General features: G+C 35.2%; 1 protein-coding gene across 1 annotated transcript; it reads left to right on the forward strand.

The window, feature by feature from the left end:
- The first annotated feature begins 6,606 nt into the window (after nucleotides 1-6,606).
- LOC122030970 (condensin-2 complex subunit H2-like) lies at nucleotides 6,607-11,601 on the forward strand. The gene is made up of 11 exons (XM_042590018.1): nucleotides 6,607-6,956; nucleotides 7,057-7,156; nucleotides 8,575-8,678; nucleotides 8,753-8,895; nucleotides 8,991-9,447; nucleotides 9,528-9,691; nucleotides 9,778-9,942; nucleotides 10,017-10,112; nucleotides 10,623-10,724; nucleotides 10,839-10,997; nucleotides 11,137-11,601. The coding sequence occupies exons 1-11, from the start codon at nucleotides 6,758-6,760 to the stop codon at nucleotides 11,485-11,487; spliced, it is 2,040 nt and encodes a 679-aa protein (XP_042445952.1). The 5' UTR covers nucleotides 6,607-6,757; the 3' UTR covers nucleotides 11,488-11,601.
- The last annotated feature ends 344 nt before the right edge of the window (nucleotides 11,602-11,945 follow it).

Here is an 11,945-nt window from a genome sequence, read left to right on the forward strand (position 1 = left end):
AGCTAGCAAGAAGGACGACATGCGGTGCGTCCGAGGGACGAAAACTGCGGATGAGTATGCCGGCGGACGAGAAGGAAACACGCGGCGATTCCGAGGGACGAGAAGCCGGAGGGAAGCCGATCGAGAAGACCGGAACTTGGGTTCGGGTGAGCCCTATTCCGGATAGCAGAGATCACCCAACCAAGCAGAGGACCCGGACGAAAGTCAACTGGAGTTAACTAAGCATCCGGGGCGCCCGGAACTGTTCGGGGCGCCCGAAACTGTCCGGGGCGCCCAGAACTGTCCGGGGCGCCCGGACCAGCCCGGGGCGCCCGGAAGTGAGTTTTTGACCGGATCGAGCTTTTAACTCGATCTGAACATTGGGGGATAAAATTTATCCCCCTAGGGCGCCCGGAACCCTTCCAGGCGCCCCAACCGAGGCTATAAATATAGCCTTAGTCCAGAACCTTTTCATCGATTCAGAAATTGTAAACAACACTTGTACTCTTCCACTGTTTAGATAAGCTTCTGTCTTTCTGTGCCTACATTGCTGTAAAAAGGCTTCTCCGCCAAAAGGAGATAATAGTACGATATCTTCCTTGGATTAACAACCTCCCCGGTTGTAACCAAGTCAACTCTCTGTGAGCCGTTACTTTCTGTTTTCTGATTTTATTTGTTGCTTTTATTTGATGCAAGTGTTCTGTTGAAAGTTCGAGAAGGGTACTTTTGTTTTAGTTTTAGTCAGCGCTATTCAACCCCCCCCCCTCTAGCCGACCCAACGGTCCTACATGTATAACTGATGAAGTTTAGTAGGCTAGATTAGTACATATAGAACAAGAACGTATCAATCAGTTGGCTAGAGAGGGTTTATCGGGAACTCAGGCTAAGATTTATTTGTCTATATATGAGCATTATCTTGCTGGAAAAATAACTAAGAAACCATTTGGTAAGATTATGAGAGCTGAATCACCATTGTAATTAATTCATTCGGATATTTGTAGTCCAATGAATGTAAAGGCTAGACATAGAGCTTCCTATTTCATTACATTTATTGATGATTTCTCTCGTTTCAGTCATGTATATTTGATATCTCATAAATATGAAGCATTGGATTGCTTCATTGGTTATATGAACAAAGTTGAGAATCAAACAGAACGTAAAGTTAAGACTTTCTGCACTGACCGTAGAGGGAAATATTTGTCTGATATGTTCAAGATAATATGTAATGATAGAGGGATTATTAGACAGCTGACAATCCCTAGAACTCTAGAGTAAAATGGGGTAGCTGAAAGAAGAAATATGACTCTTCTTGAAATGGTTAGGTCTATGATGGCACTGGCTAATTTGTCTATCTCATATTGGGGAGATACATTATTAACTATGGCCTATATACTTAATAAAGTGTCTTCAAAATTAGTTCCATCTACCTCATATGAACGTTGGACAGGTAGAAAATCAAATTTAAGTAATTTGAGCCCCTGGGGGTTAGTTGCTTATGTTCATGATAGTTCTCATAAGTATGAAAAACTGGGACCTAGGAGTAAGAAATGTATCTTTATTAGATATCATGAAACCTTCAAGGTTATGTTTTCATAAGTGAGTAACTAGATGGAACCAACTCTGAAATAGATTCGAGAGATGCAACCTTTCTCGAAACAGAGTTCCCAACTAGAGGTAATGTTGATAAAAGAGTTCCTCAATTTGATAAGGATGAGATATTATCAACAAGAGAGGTGTCAAAAGGGATGCTTGAGTCTAGTCAATCGAGTGGGAGTGATATGCCAAGTCATGAATTGACTTGTCAACAGCCTAACTTATGGAGAAGTATTCATAAAATTAAATCTAAGAAGAGGTTTGTTATTGAGAATGAGGCATTGATAACACTTCTAGTTGACGATGACGAACCTCAATCCATTGAGGAAGCATTGGGATGTAGAGTTAAAGAAAAATGGAAAGTTGCAATGTTGAAGAGATGGAGTCTATGATTCAGAATCATATTTGGGACTTAGTCGATCTTCCTTTGGGCCGAAAGATTATTAGGAATAAGTGGATTCTCAAGATAAAGAGAAAAGCTGATGAATCGATTAACAGGTACAAAGCTCGTTTAGTTGTAAAAGGATATACTCAAATGGAAGGTATTAACTTTGAAGAGACATTTTCTCCCATAGTAAAATTTATATTAATAAAAGTTATTTTGACCTTTGTGGTACATTATGACTTGGAATTACATCAAATGGATGTAAAAATCACTTTCCTTAATGGTAAGCTTGATGAGGAAATCTATATGGTTTAGTCAGAAGGTTTAATTGCTGAAAGCCAAGAGGAGAAAATATGTAAACTTAAAAAGTCTATATATGGACTAAAGCAAGTGTCAAGACAATGGAATATAAGATTTAATAAAATCATTTTATCTTATGATTTCGAGATGATCAGTGAAGATCATTGTGTTTTCCTAAAGAGGGAAAAAGGAAAGTATATCATTTTATCATTATATGTTGATAATATGTTAATAGCTGAAAATGACATAAGATATGTGAATGAAGTCAAAAAGTGGCTGTCATCACAATTTGATACAACGGATATAGGAGAAGTTGAGTACATCTTAGGGGTGAAGATCATTAGAGATCGTCCTAAAAGACTTTTGGGTCTGTCACAAGAGTCTTATATAAATAAGATGTTACATCATTTTAGCATGTCTAATTGCAACATAGAACATACATCTATTGTGAAAGGTACTGTTTTGAGTAATAGTATGTGTCCTAAAACTCCAAAGAAAATAGCTGAGATGAATAAAAAATCATATGCCAGTGCTATTGGTAGTTTGATATACACTATGTTGTGTGCACATCTCGATATCAACTATGTTGTTGGCTTAGTTAGTTGCTTCCAGTCAAACTTAAGATCGAGACATTGGAAGGCAGTAAAAAAGATATTCAGATATCTGAAGGCGATAACAGATTATTGTCTCTATTTTCAAGGATCATATATGAGTCTAAAAGGTTATTCAGATGTAGATTTAGATGGAGACCTAGATGATAGAAAATCCACATCAGACTATGCATTCTTGTTGAATGATGATGTCATCTCATGGAATAACAAGAAATAAGCTTGTATAACTTTGCCAACTATGGAAGTTGAATATGTGGCATGTTTAGCGATTGTGCAATAAACAGTCTGGTTGAGAATATTTCTGAAAGATCTAAAGATTGCTGAGGATAGTGGAAGTCCAGTAACTGTCTACTATGACACTCAAACTACAATAGCTTTTTCCAAAGATCCCAAATATCACAGTAAAGACAAGCATATAGCTATAAAATATAACTTTGTAAGAGATATTGTGACTAAAAGAAAAGTAATTCTTGAGTATGCTCCTACACATACTACGCTTGCAGATCCTTTTACTAAGCCAATGACTAAAGAGTCATTTAAAGAATATGTAAAGTCTTTGAGACTTCATAGAATGTAACAACAACATTATAATTATAATCAGATATTGTGATTTGATTGTATAATTTGCCATAATTTATTCAGTGTATATGATTTCATTACATTCATATAAGATCTCGGTGAGCATGTTGACATATTGAGATTGGTCCACTCACATGGACAATTATCTCTATTTGTTGAGTGCAAATAGAAATAAGACCGTTGTTTGTATGACAACTTACGTAGCTGTGAACAGAGACAAAACCATAAGTTAAGGTCACTTTGATAATGATGTCAAGTTGAGATCGTTTTGTGTTAATAATGATTGAAGTAAATGAATCCATCATTTACTGGACCTGTTGAAAGTTAAATTGGAATTCATATGTTGAATTCAGGGTTAGACATTAGGTATTTCTGGATCAAAATCTGTAAGATGTTAAATTTGAGGAAAACATGCATTCTTTTTTTAGTAAAGAGAATAACATCATAGCATGTGATTTATACCACATGTGCTATTGCGATAATAAAGGTAGTAGGAGAATGATCCATATTTCTCTACTATGTGAAACCTTTGAGATTATATGTTAATCTCGGTTTTGCCCTTAGTGACTATTTAACTGTTTACTTGAAATTTCAATCAGTGTCTGCTACTTTAGCATGTATCTTATGGTTATAGATGATTCAGTTTATGGAGCATAACTAGGAAAGTGACTGATTATAATGAATAGATTCTAATTAAAAAACGAAGATTAAATAGATTTACATCTTTTGATGTTATTTACTGGTCGCCCCATTTCAGTTATGTATAAAAATGATTGTGAATATTAAATATGGAATATGCTTTTGACATAATAGTCATTATAAGGGATTAGAGATGTTCGTATTAATGTAAATAAAAATTATTTAATTTGGGTAAATAGCAAGACATGGATATCTCCAAGATAATAGTTGTGTACTACTAGGAGATTGGATATATCTTGGATAAAGACTATGTGCCACTAAAAGAAAGAGACTATGTGTCATTATGAGTATGCTTCTAATTTATTTGGAAGAGCGGCTATGTAAGATATAATAATCTTCTTAGCAACTATCGCTTAATGTGCTTACTGTTGCACGAACTATTTTCTCTAAGTATGGATTGGATGTTCTAATATAGTCTTTGTGACTAAACTCTATATAGTCTATGTGACTTATTTAGTCTTTATGACTAACTAGTTTTAGTGATTTACTTGGATAAACTAGTCTTAGTCTTTGTGACTAACTAGTCTTAATGATTTATCTGAATGAACTAGTCTTAGCGACTTATCTTGGACGAGTGGGAGATATAGAAAATAGGAATGTGAGGAAGCCCACGTTGCCCACTACTCTTAAGGGAAAAAGTCTCTTTTACCCCTAGGATAATTTTCATATAAAGGGTGCGTCTAAGGATGGTTCAACTAGGGGTTGGTGTGGAAGAAAGAGAGGAAGAAGAACATCCAAGGCTGTGAAATTTGGTTTGTGGAATCGTCGAGAAGTGTTCATCATCGTAACCTTCTCGTAGACGGCAAGACGACTTCCTCCATCCAATGATTTTCTCTTCTCCGGATTTTACCATAACGAGGTATTATTTATTAGTTCGTACAATAAGTTTTAATTATAATTCCTTCCGGTAAATGATTTAGTTTCATGAAATATACTCTCTAAAAACAAGGATGATCTAACATTCAAAATTTCGGTTTTAAGTGTTATGAAAAGTGCATATATCATAGACTTGCTAATATACTGGACAAACTTCGCATATATGTTAATTTTGTTTAATTTGAGATTCCTCGTGTTGAAACTCTTTCTTTTCCTTATTTCCTCCATTTAATATACATATATTCATCCTTCTCTTTCACTATTGAAAATTTTCTATCCAGAATTAAGTCATTTGATTGAGACGTATAAGTTTAATAAAGTTGGAAAGTTGGATTATTAATTATCACACGGGATAAATACATTTTACAACTTCATTTGATAATAAAATTGGATGAAAAAAATTGATAATGATATAATAATTAATAAATTAAGAATAATTCATAATTTTAAATAATATTTTTATACTATGCTTTCGAATGTTTTGAATATTAAATATTTATATTTTATATTTTTTAAAAATTAATATTCATATATTTTTTATTTTACTTATATTTTTAAATCAATTAATTTATTATATTAATTATAGTCCACGATAAATCTCATATAATTTTAAATCCTAGCTATGCAACTTGTACCATTGCCTAGGGCACCTTAATTTTACTTTCTTCATAGAATGGATGCATGTTTGTTAAGGGAGGGTTTAGCTCGTGCAAATTCATCATAATGGAGGCATGAAAGAGTTTGTGCTAAAGGTTTGGTGAGTTTTGATGCAACGAGGTAGGATGATGCCATTAAAAAAAAAAAAAAAAAAAAAAAAAAGACTCTTATACAATAAAAATTAAAACTCACGCAAGGTACCTCATATATTTATGATTTTCAAACCATTTGATGTTGGCCCATCTGCTAGAATTCATTTGCACTTCTAGAATTTATCGAAGGAATTGATATAAAATTTCTATTGAGCCGGATTGATTATTTTTAAAATTAATCAATTAAAAAAATAGATACCTAGGTTAAAAAGAAATCTTATCTTCCTTACAATGAGTTGAAGCTCATGCAAGGTACCTCATATGTTTATGATGTCTGAATCATTCGTGATGTTAGATCATCCGTTAGAATCTATTTATGCTTCTAGAATTTATCAGAGTAATTGGTATGAAACTTCTACGAAGCCGGATCAATTATTTATAAAATTAATCGATTAAAAAAACTAAATACCTACGTTAAAAAAAACCATATCTTCCTTACCCTATCTGTGATAACTTAACAAGTTAAATTAGCTCACAAACTATTAATTATAATTACTTAGTGTAATGAGTAACAAATTTATCTTGACTTAATAATATCATTAGTTTATATTTTTTTACGACTACAGATAACTAATATGTATTTTATATTTAAATTTTATTATTGTCTTGTTAAATATATTATGTAATGAAGATTTACCACAGGCTTTTCGAAAGATCGTGATCGTCAAAACACTCGACGGGTGTGATGGGATGACTGACGGCCGTCCCCATTTCTTGATTCAAATTTATCGAGCGGGAAATCAAGATCTCGATCTCCTCTAGGGTTCCTCTTCTCGTCGTTGCCTGGGCTCCAAACTCTAACCTTGTTCTAGAAACCCCTTTTTCAGGTGTTACTTCTCTCGATTCGGTGGTCGTGGATGTCGACGCTGGGGACGGGATCGAGGATGTAACACCGCCGATGGACCTTTCGCCTCCGCAAGTCGAAGATGAACGATAAAGAACACCTCCCCGGATCCGACGAGCCCGCCGGGTCGCCGTTTCAGTTTCTTCAACCCAACCGCAACCTCCAAACTAACTGGGAGGTCGACCTCGCCAAAAAGCTCGAGGAGTACCTCTTGAAAATCTGTTCCGGCGAGGTTTCCACCGACCAGGACCACGAGCTCCACTCCGTGAATTTTGCCGAAGGTGCCTTTTTGATTTTTTTCTTGTTTTGTCGCCTTGATTTGCGTACCTCTTTGCGTGGCTAAAACTTTTGTTTGCTTTCAATGTGGGTATTTTCTTGCAGCTGCACTGCTTCTCCAAGGTTCAGCTCAGATTTATAGCCGGAAGGTGGAGTATCTTTATTCTCTGGTGTTACATGTGCTGGAGTTTCTCTCTCAAAAGAGGTTTGAGTTTCATCACTTTTGGCCTGCATTGATAAATTGTTGAAATGTCCTCAATGCTGCTCGGTCAAAATCTCACCTTATATATTTACGAAACAAATTGGTGAGGCTTATCCTTAATTGACCAAGGGTACATCAGAAGCTAGCTGTTGCTTTGTGCTTTTTTTTAACTAACAAACAACATATGACATGCTGCACTATTTGCTGAATACATGGAGTTGTCTAGTTTAGTTGCTGTTTCAACATAACATTTCCTCTTGTTTGGCTTTCTGCAGTCACCGATAGAAAACAGTTAGAGTTTAATTGTTAATTTCAGTGTTGTAAAGCTACTTGACATGTTTACTGGACCTTAACCATATAGGCGAGTGGTTCTAAATTCTGAATGTGGCTACCTAGACAGCCTGTTGTGGTTGCACATACCAATTCATCCAATGGCAAATCTATCATAGTCAAGTGCTTAAAAGAGTTGTAGTCAATATAGAAACAGAAGTATAAAGGGGTCAAGTATATGCCCAAATGCATGTGGCTGATGGAGAAACTCCCACTCTCCTAGAGTGGTGTACACATCTGCCACAACGTGCTATGAATTCAACATATGTCCTAACAAGAAGAGTGAACCTCGTTGTTGCACATTTAACAACTCAGGTACCAGTAGATATCATCAGATAATGCATAAATCACCAGCATTGATCTCTGTGACATGGGAATACAAGTGTCTTATCATGCTAAAAAAGTTTATACAATGTTAATAAGCAATGAAAAAATGAAAGTCAAATAGAACTTGGGATATCGAGTGACAAAGTCAAATATATCATACAAATTATTATGGAATTATCGAGTAAAGCAAGAGATACATATACAGTGCATCAAGTGTCAAAGTTGAGTATGTTATACACTAAGGGTTATTGAGGAATTTATGGATCAATTCAAGAGCAATAATGAGTAATACACCATCCACAAGTAGAAGGATTATATAATTTGAAAGTATTATCATGAATCATAGAATACAATATTAAGGCTCATGATTTAGTCACTAAATCTAGTACTGAATAGGTCAATGATGGTCAATTTACGACAGCAATGATATTCTTTAATTTCATTATTAAGATCGTAAGTCAAGGTTGAGGATAAAATTGTGATGCTATAATCTAATTGTAATGATTAATAATAGATGGAATCCACTAACTAACCCAGATTAAATGTAGAATCATCATCCTTAGGTATTATCAAACTATATATTCACACATACTAATTATTAAGGCTAATATATCTTAGGCTGCATGCCACCTTTTGGTCTTTTTAACTCTGCCAGCTAGACGTGGTGTATATTTCATGATGATTGTGAGGTGTTTAACATCAAGCTCCTTTTTCGGTTTGTATCTTTTCTAGGTGGTACTGAAGAGTTATGTGCATTTTGACAGGCAACTTCAAAATGAAAAAGATTCCAATCAACCTGATGGAAGCAAATTCAATAATGTTCTTAATGAAGAGAATGAAATATTTTTGGAGTTAGATGACGTTCCAGGTACATATGATTTGTTTTTGTTTATTAGCTTCATAGGTATGACAGCTGACTTGGCAAGTTTACTGATTAAACAGTTGAAGCAAAAATTTCTTTGGTTGGTGCCCTTGATAAAAATGAATCTTCGAAGCTGTGTGCAAAGCCTCCTGCCAATTTGCTTGTGCTAGAAGGAGACTGTTTAGATTCTAGTGGTGACGGTAGTGAACTAGAATCGTATTTGGTAATATATATTATAAGCATCTACTTGACACACATCTAGAATTATTCTTCTTTCTTAGATATGCTACTGAGATCTGTCTTACTATTCTGTTGCAGTTAGCAACCTGTGCTTTTTATGGGGACTTTCTTTTGCTAGATCCTTCTGACGCTAGAGCCGTTTACGATTTTTCGAGAGCAAGTAAAGGTGATGACAATGATATTGTTACACATACTGGTACTCCAGCGAGGTCCAAAACTGCCCGCAATTCTTTTAATTCACCAACTATAAGATCTTTGGGAGCTGCTTGTAAGTCAAATTTTGGAAAGAATCAAGGCAGCGAACTAAATAAAATTTCAGAGAATAATTGTGCCTTTGAGATCAACAATGATACCCAGATACCTACATTCCACATTGGCATTGATAATTTTTCTGATCATGACAATTGTCAAGTAGATGAACCCAATTTTGGGTGTTCAACTCCTAGGGATGAATCTGATGGTGATGATGATGATCCGTGGAAACCATTGAATCCACATGAGCTGGGAAATTTGAAAGTGAAACCAAATAAAAGAAGTAGGCTTTACTTCATTTATTACAAACTTTGTTTGTAGTTATTTCATTTTAATATTCTCTTTCATGCTATATTTGAATAGTCAAGGAGTTTGGAAGGCAAATTATTCACTACAAAAGGCAGTGCACTCAAGCACCTGAATTTCCTATTGTGAAACCTGATGCTATTGTTGATTCAGAGCTTCCAGTCTCATTTGAATCACAAAAAAAATTACAAGAATCTCAGTCACTTCCTATCTTCGAGAAGGTAATTATTTTGCTTACATCGTGTGGATGTGAAGACATTTGTATGATGTGTGTGTGTATAATCGCTGATCTACTTTCTTGTTGCAGCTAAGAAGAACTCTCATCTCTGCAGAATGGGGCAAAAATGATGGATTTTGCAATTTTGTTAATGATCATGATGATAATGGGTTTGGTTCTCCTGATTTTAGTCAGGATGAGATTGATCTACCAAACACAATTTTTGATGAAGAAGATGTACCTCTCTGCAACATGGTCAGTTTTGCAAAGGTTGTTGGTTTTGTTAGTTACTTCACTATTTTAATTGATATGCACAAATTCATATGCAGAAAGGTGATCCTGTTGTGTCTGAGTGTCCTGAAGCTTTTCAACATGATAATCATGATTCTCATGCAAGCCTTGAAGATTTGTGTCGCAGTCATCTGGTAAAGGAACAAATATTAGGTTATCTTATTATGCATTTTGTAAAAATTCACGTCTTCAATCCATGTTAATCCTAACAATTTTGGTTCTTCTATATGTATCTTATGTAAGACTATCTATCTACCTAATAATGTTGAAATATCTTATTTCACTTTTAATCATTCTAACCAAGTGTTCTTCTATTTCCCTCTATCCTTTATCTGATCAACTTGAGTTGATTCGACTTGTCTAATTATAAAATCTATTATTGATTATTTTTGAAACGATCTATTTTTTAATTATTCAATGGTTTTAATATACAGTTTTTATTTCTCTTCTAAATTTGACATACTCTAAGAAGCTTGCTTGTTCAGGAGTTACTATTTTAGCATGGAACTCTTGCATGGGTTTATGACCTTTCACATGGAACATGAGAAAGTCACATATTATAAATTTTAATGCACAAACTTTTCTTCAATCTTGCAAGGATTTGGTCTGCAGCTGATTGATTTATTCTACCTATCTTGTTTCAGGATGCCTTGTTGGCTAATATAGCAGAAACACAAACGCAAACAGAGTTGGCAGCAAGGGTATCAACATGGAAGCAACGAATTGAACACACATTAGAAGAGGAAGTATGATCGTGAATCTGGTTCATGCACTTCTGGCCAAATATATATTTTATTGAGAACACGAATTTCTTCTGAATTTTATGCAGTATTATTTTCTTTAATGGACTGTAAATACAGGAGACACGACCTCCTTTTGACATCCATTTGTACGGTGAGAGAATTATGGACAAAGCTTTCTCGAAAGCAGACGCTGATGGGTGCATTTCCTTCTCAAACATTGTGAACGGCCAACCCAAACATGAAATTGCTAGGACATTTTCTGCCCTTCTCCAACTGGTTTTTACCTGTTCCTGAACTTTTTTTTTTAAATTTTATTTGGCAACCTGTTTTAATTTAAAGACTTGCAAACAAACATTTCTTGCTAGTATGCACAATTTCCTACCCACTTTTTCGTGATTATACTTTTACATTTCAGGTCAATAATGGGAATGTTGCCCTTCAGAAGGCTCCAGCTTGTGAAGAGTTTATATGTCATACAGCTGCAAATCCTTTCTATGTCAGGCTCTGTGGCAAGTATACCAGGAGGGGAGAATCCGTGACCCGTTCAGCTAGGAAGAGGGTGAAATCACCTTTTAGAAAAGGATTCCGAAAAGTCTGTTCCACTTCCCAAGCTGACTCACCTTTGGAATCATCAGTTCAAAATGGCAAGTTCTCGATTGAGCAGCTTGCTAAGGGCAGCATCATCAGGCTCACTCCCGATGGTAAAAGGCGAAGAAGGTCCGCTCGTCTTGTTGAGTCACTAGATTTACAGTCATCTGGAGGATGACACAGGGGTGATGAATAGCTCGTGTATGTACAGTAACACCACCGTCATGCCAGTTGGAAGGCATGTAAATTACTAATTTTAATCTATGATTATTGTATATCTCTAATTTACACAGCCCCATGTTGTTATCTTTTTTTTTTTTATATATGTAGCAGTCTTTTTAATTTGAAGAATAAGATTTTAGTCAAGATGAAGTCAGCATCTCCTTGCTTCATTTGAGATCTTGAACATTTAAATTCTTGTACACGAGAAATTCTCATGTAAAATTTTCTGATGCTTCCGTGTAGTCTACTGTTCCACGAACTGTATTACATTCAACTGCTGATCATTGATTCGAGTGCCACTTCCATCAAATGATACAGTGCCGTAGCTAATCATCCATGACTATCAGAAGGACAAATCAGAAACTTATCCATCAAAGTGACGTTTTCAAATTGGAAAACTACACCATCCTTTTT

Source organism: Zingiber officinale, chromosome 11A, assembly GCF_018446385.1.
Source record: "Zingiber officinale cultivar Zhangliang chromosome 11A, Zo_v1.1, whole genome shotgun sequence".
In the NCBI taxonomy this organism is placed as follows: Eukaryota; Viridiplantae; Streptophyta; class Magnoliopsida; order Zingiberales; family Zingiberaceae; genus Zingiber; species Zingiber officinale.

Bases quoted from the DNA above. Each gene is read 5' to 3' on its own strand.
- LOC122030970 (XM_042590018.1), top strand. From the start codon at position 6,758: ATGAACGATAAAGAACACCTCCCCGGATCCGACGAGCCCGCCGGGTCG. The intron at 6,957-7,056 runs GTGCCTTTTTGA...ATTTTCTTGCAG, and splicing joins CTCCGTGAATTTTGCCGAAG to CTGCACTGCTTCTCCAAGGT. The intron at 10,113-10,622 runs GTAAAGGAACAA...ATCTTGTTTCAG, and splicing joins ATTTGTGTCGCAGTCATCTG to GATGCCTTGTTGGCTAATAT.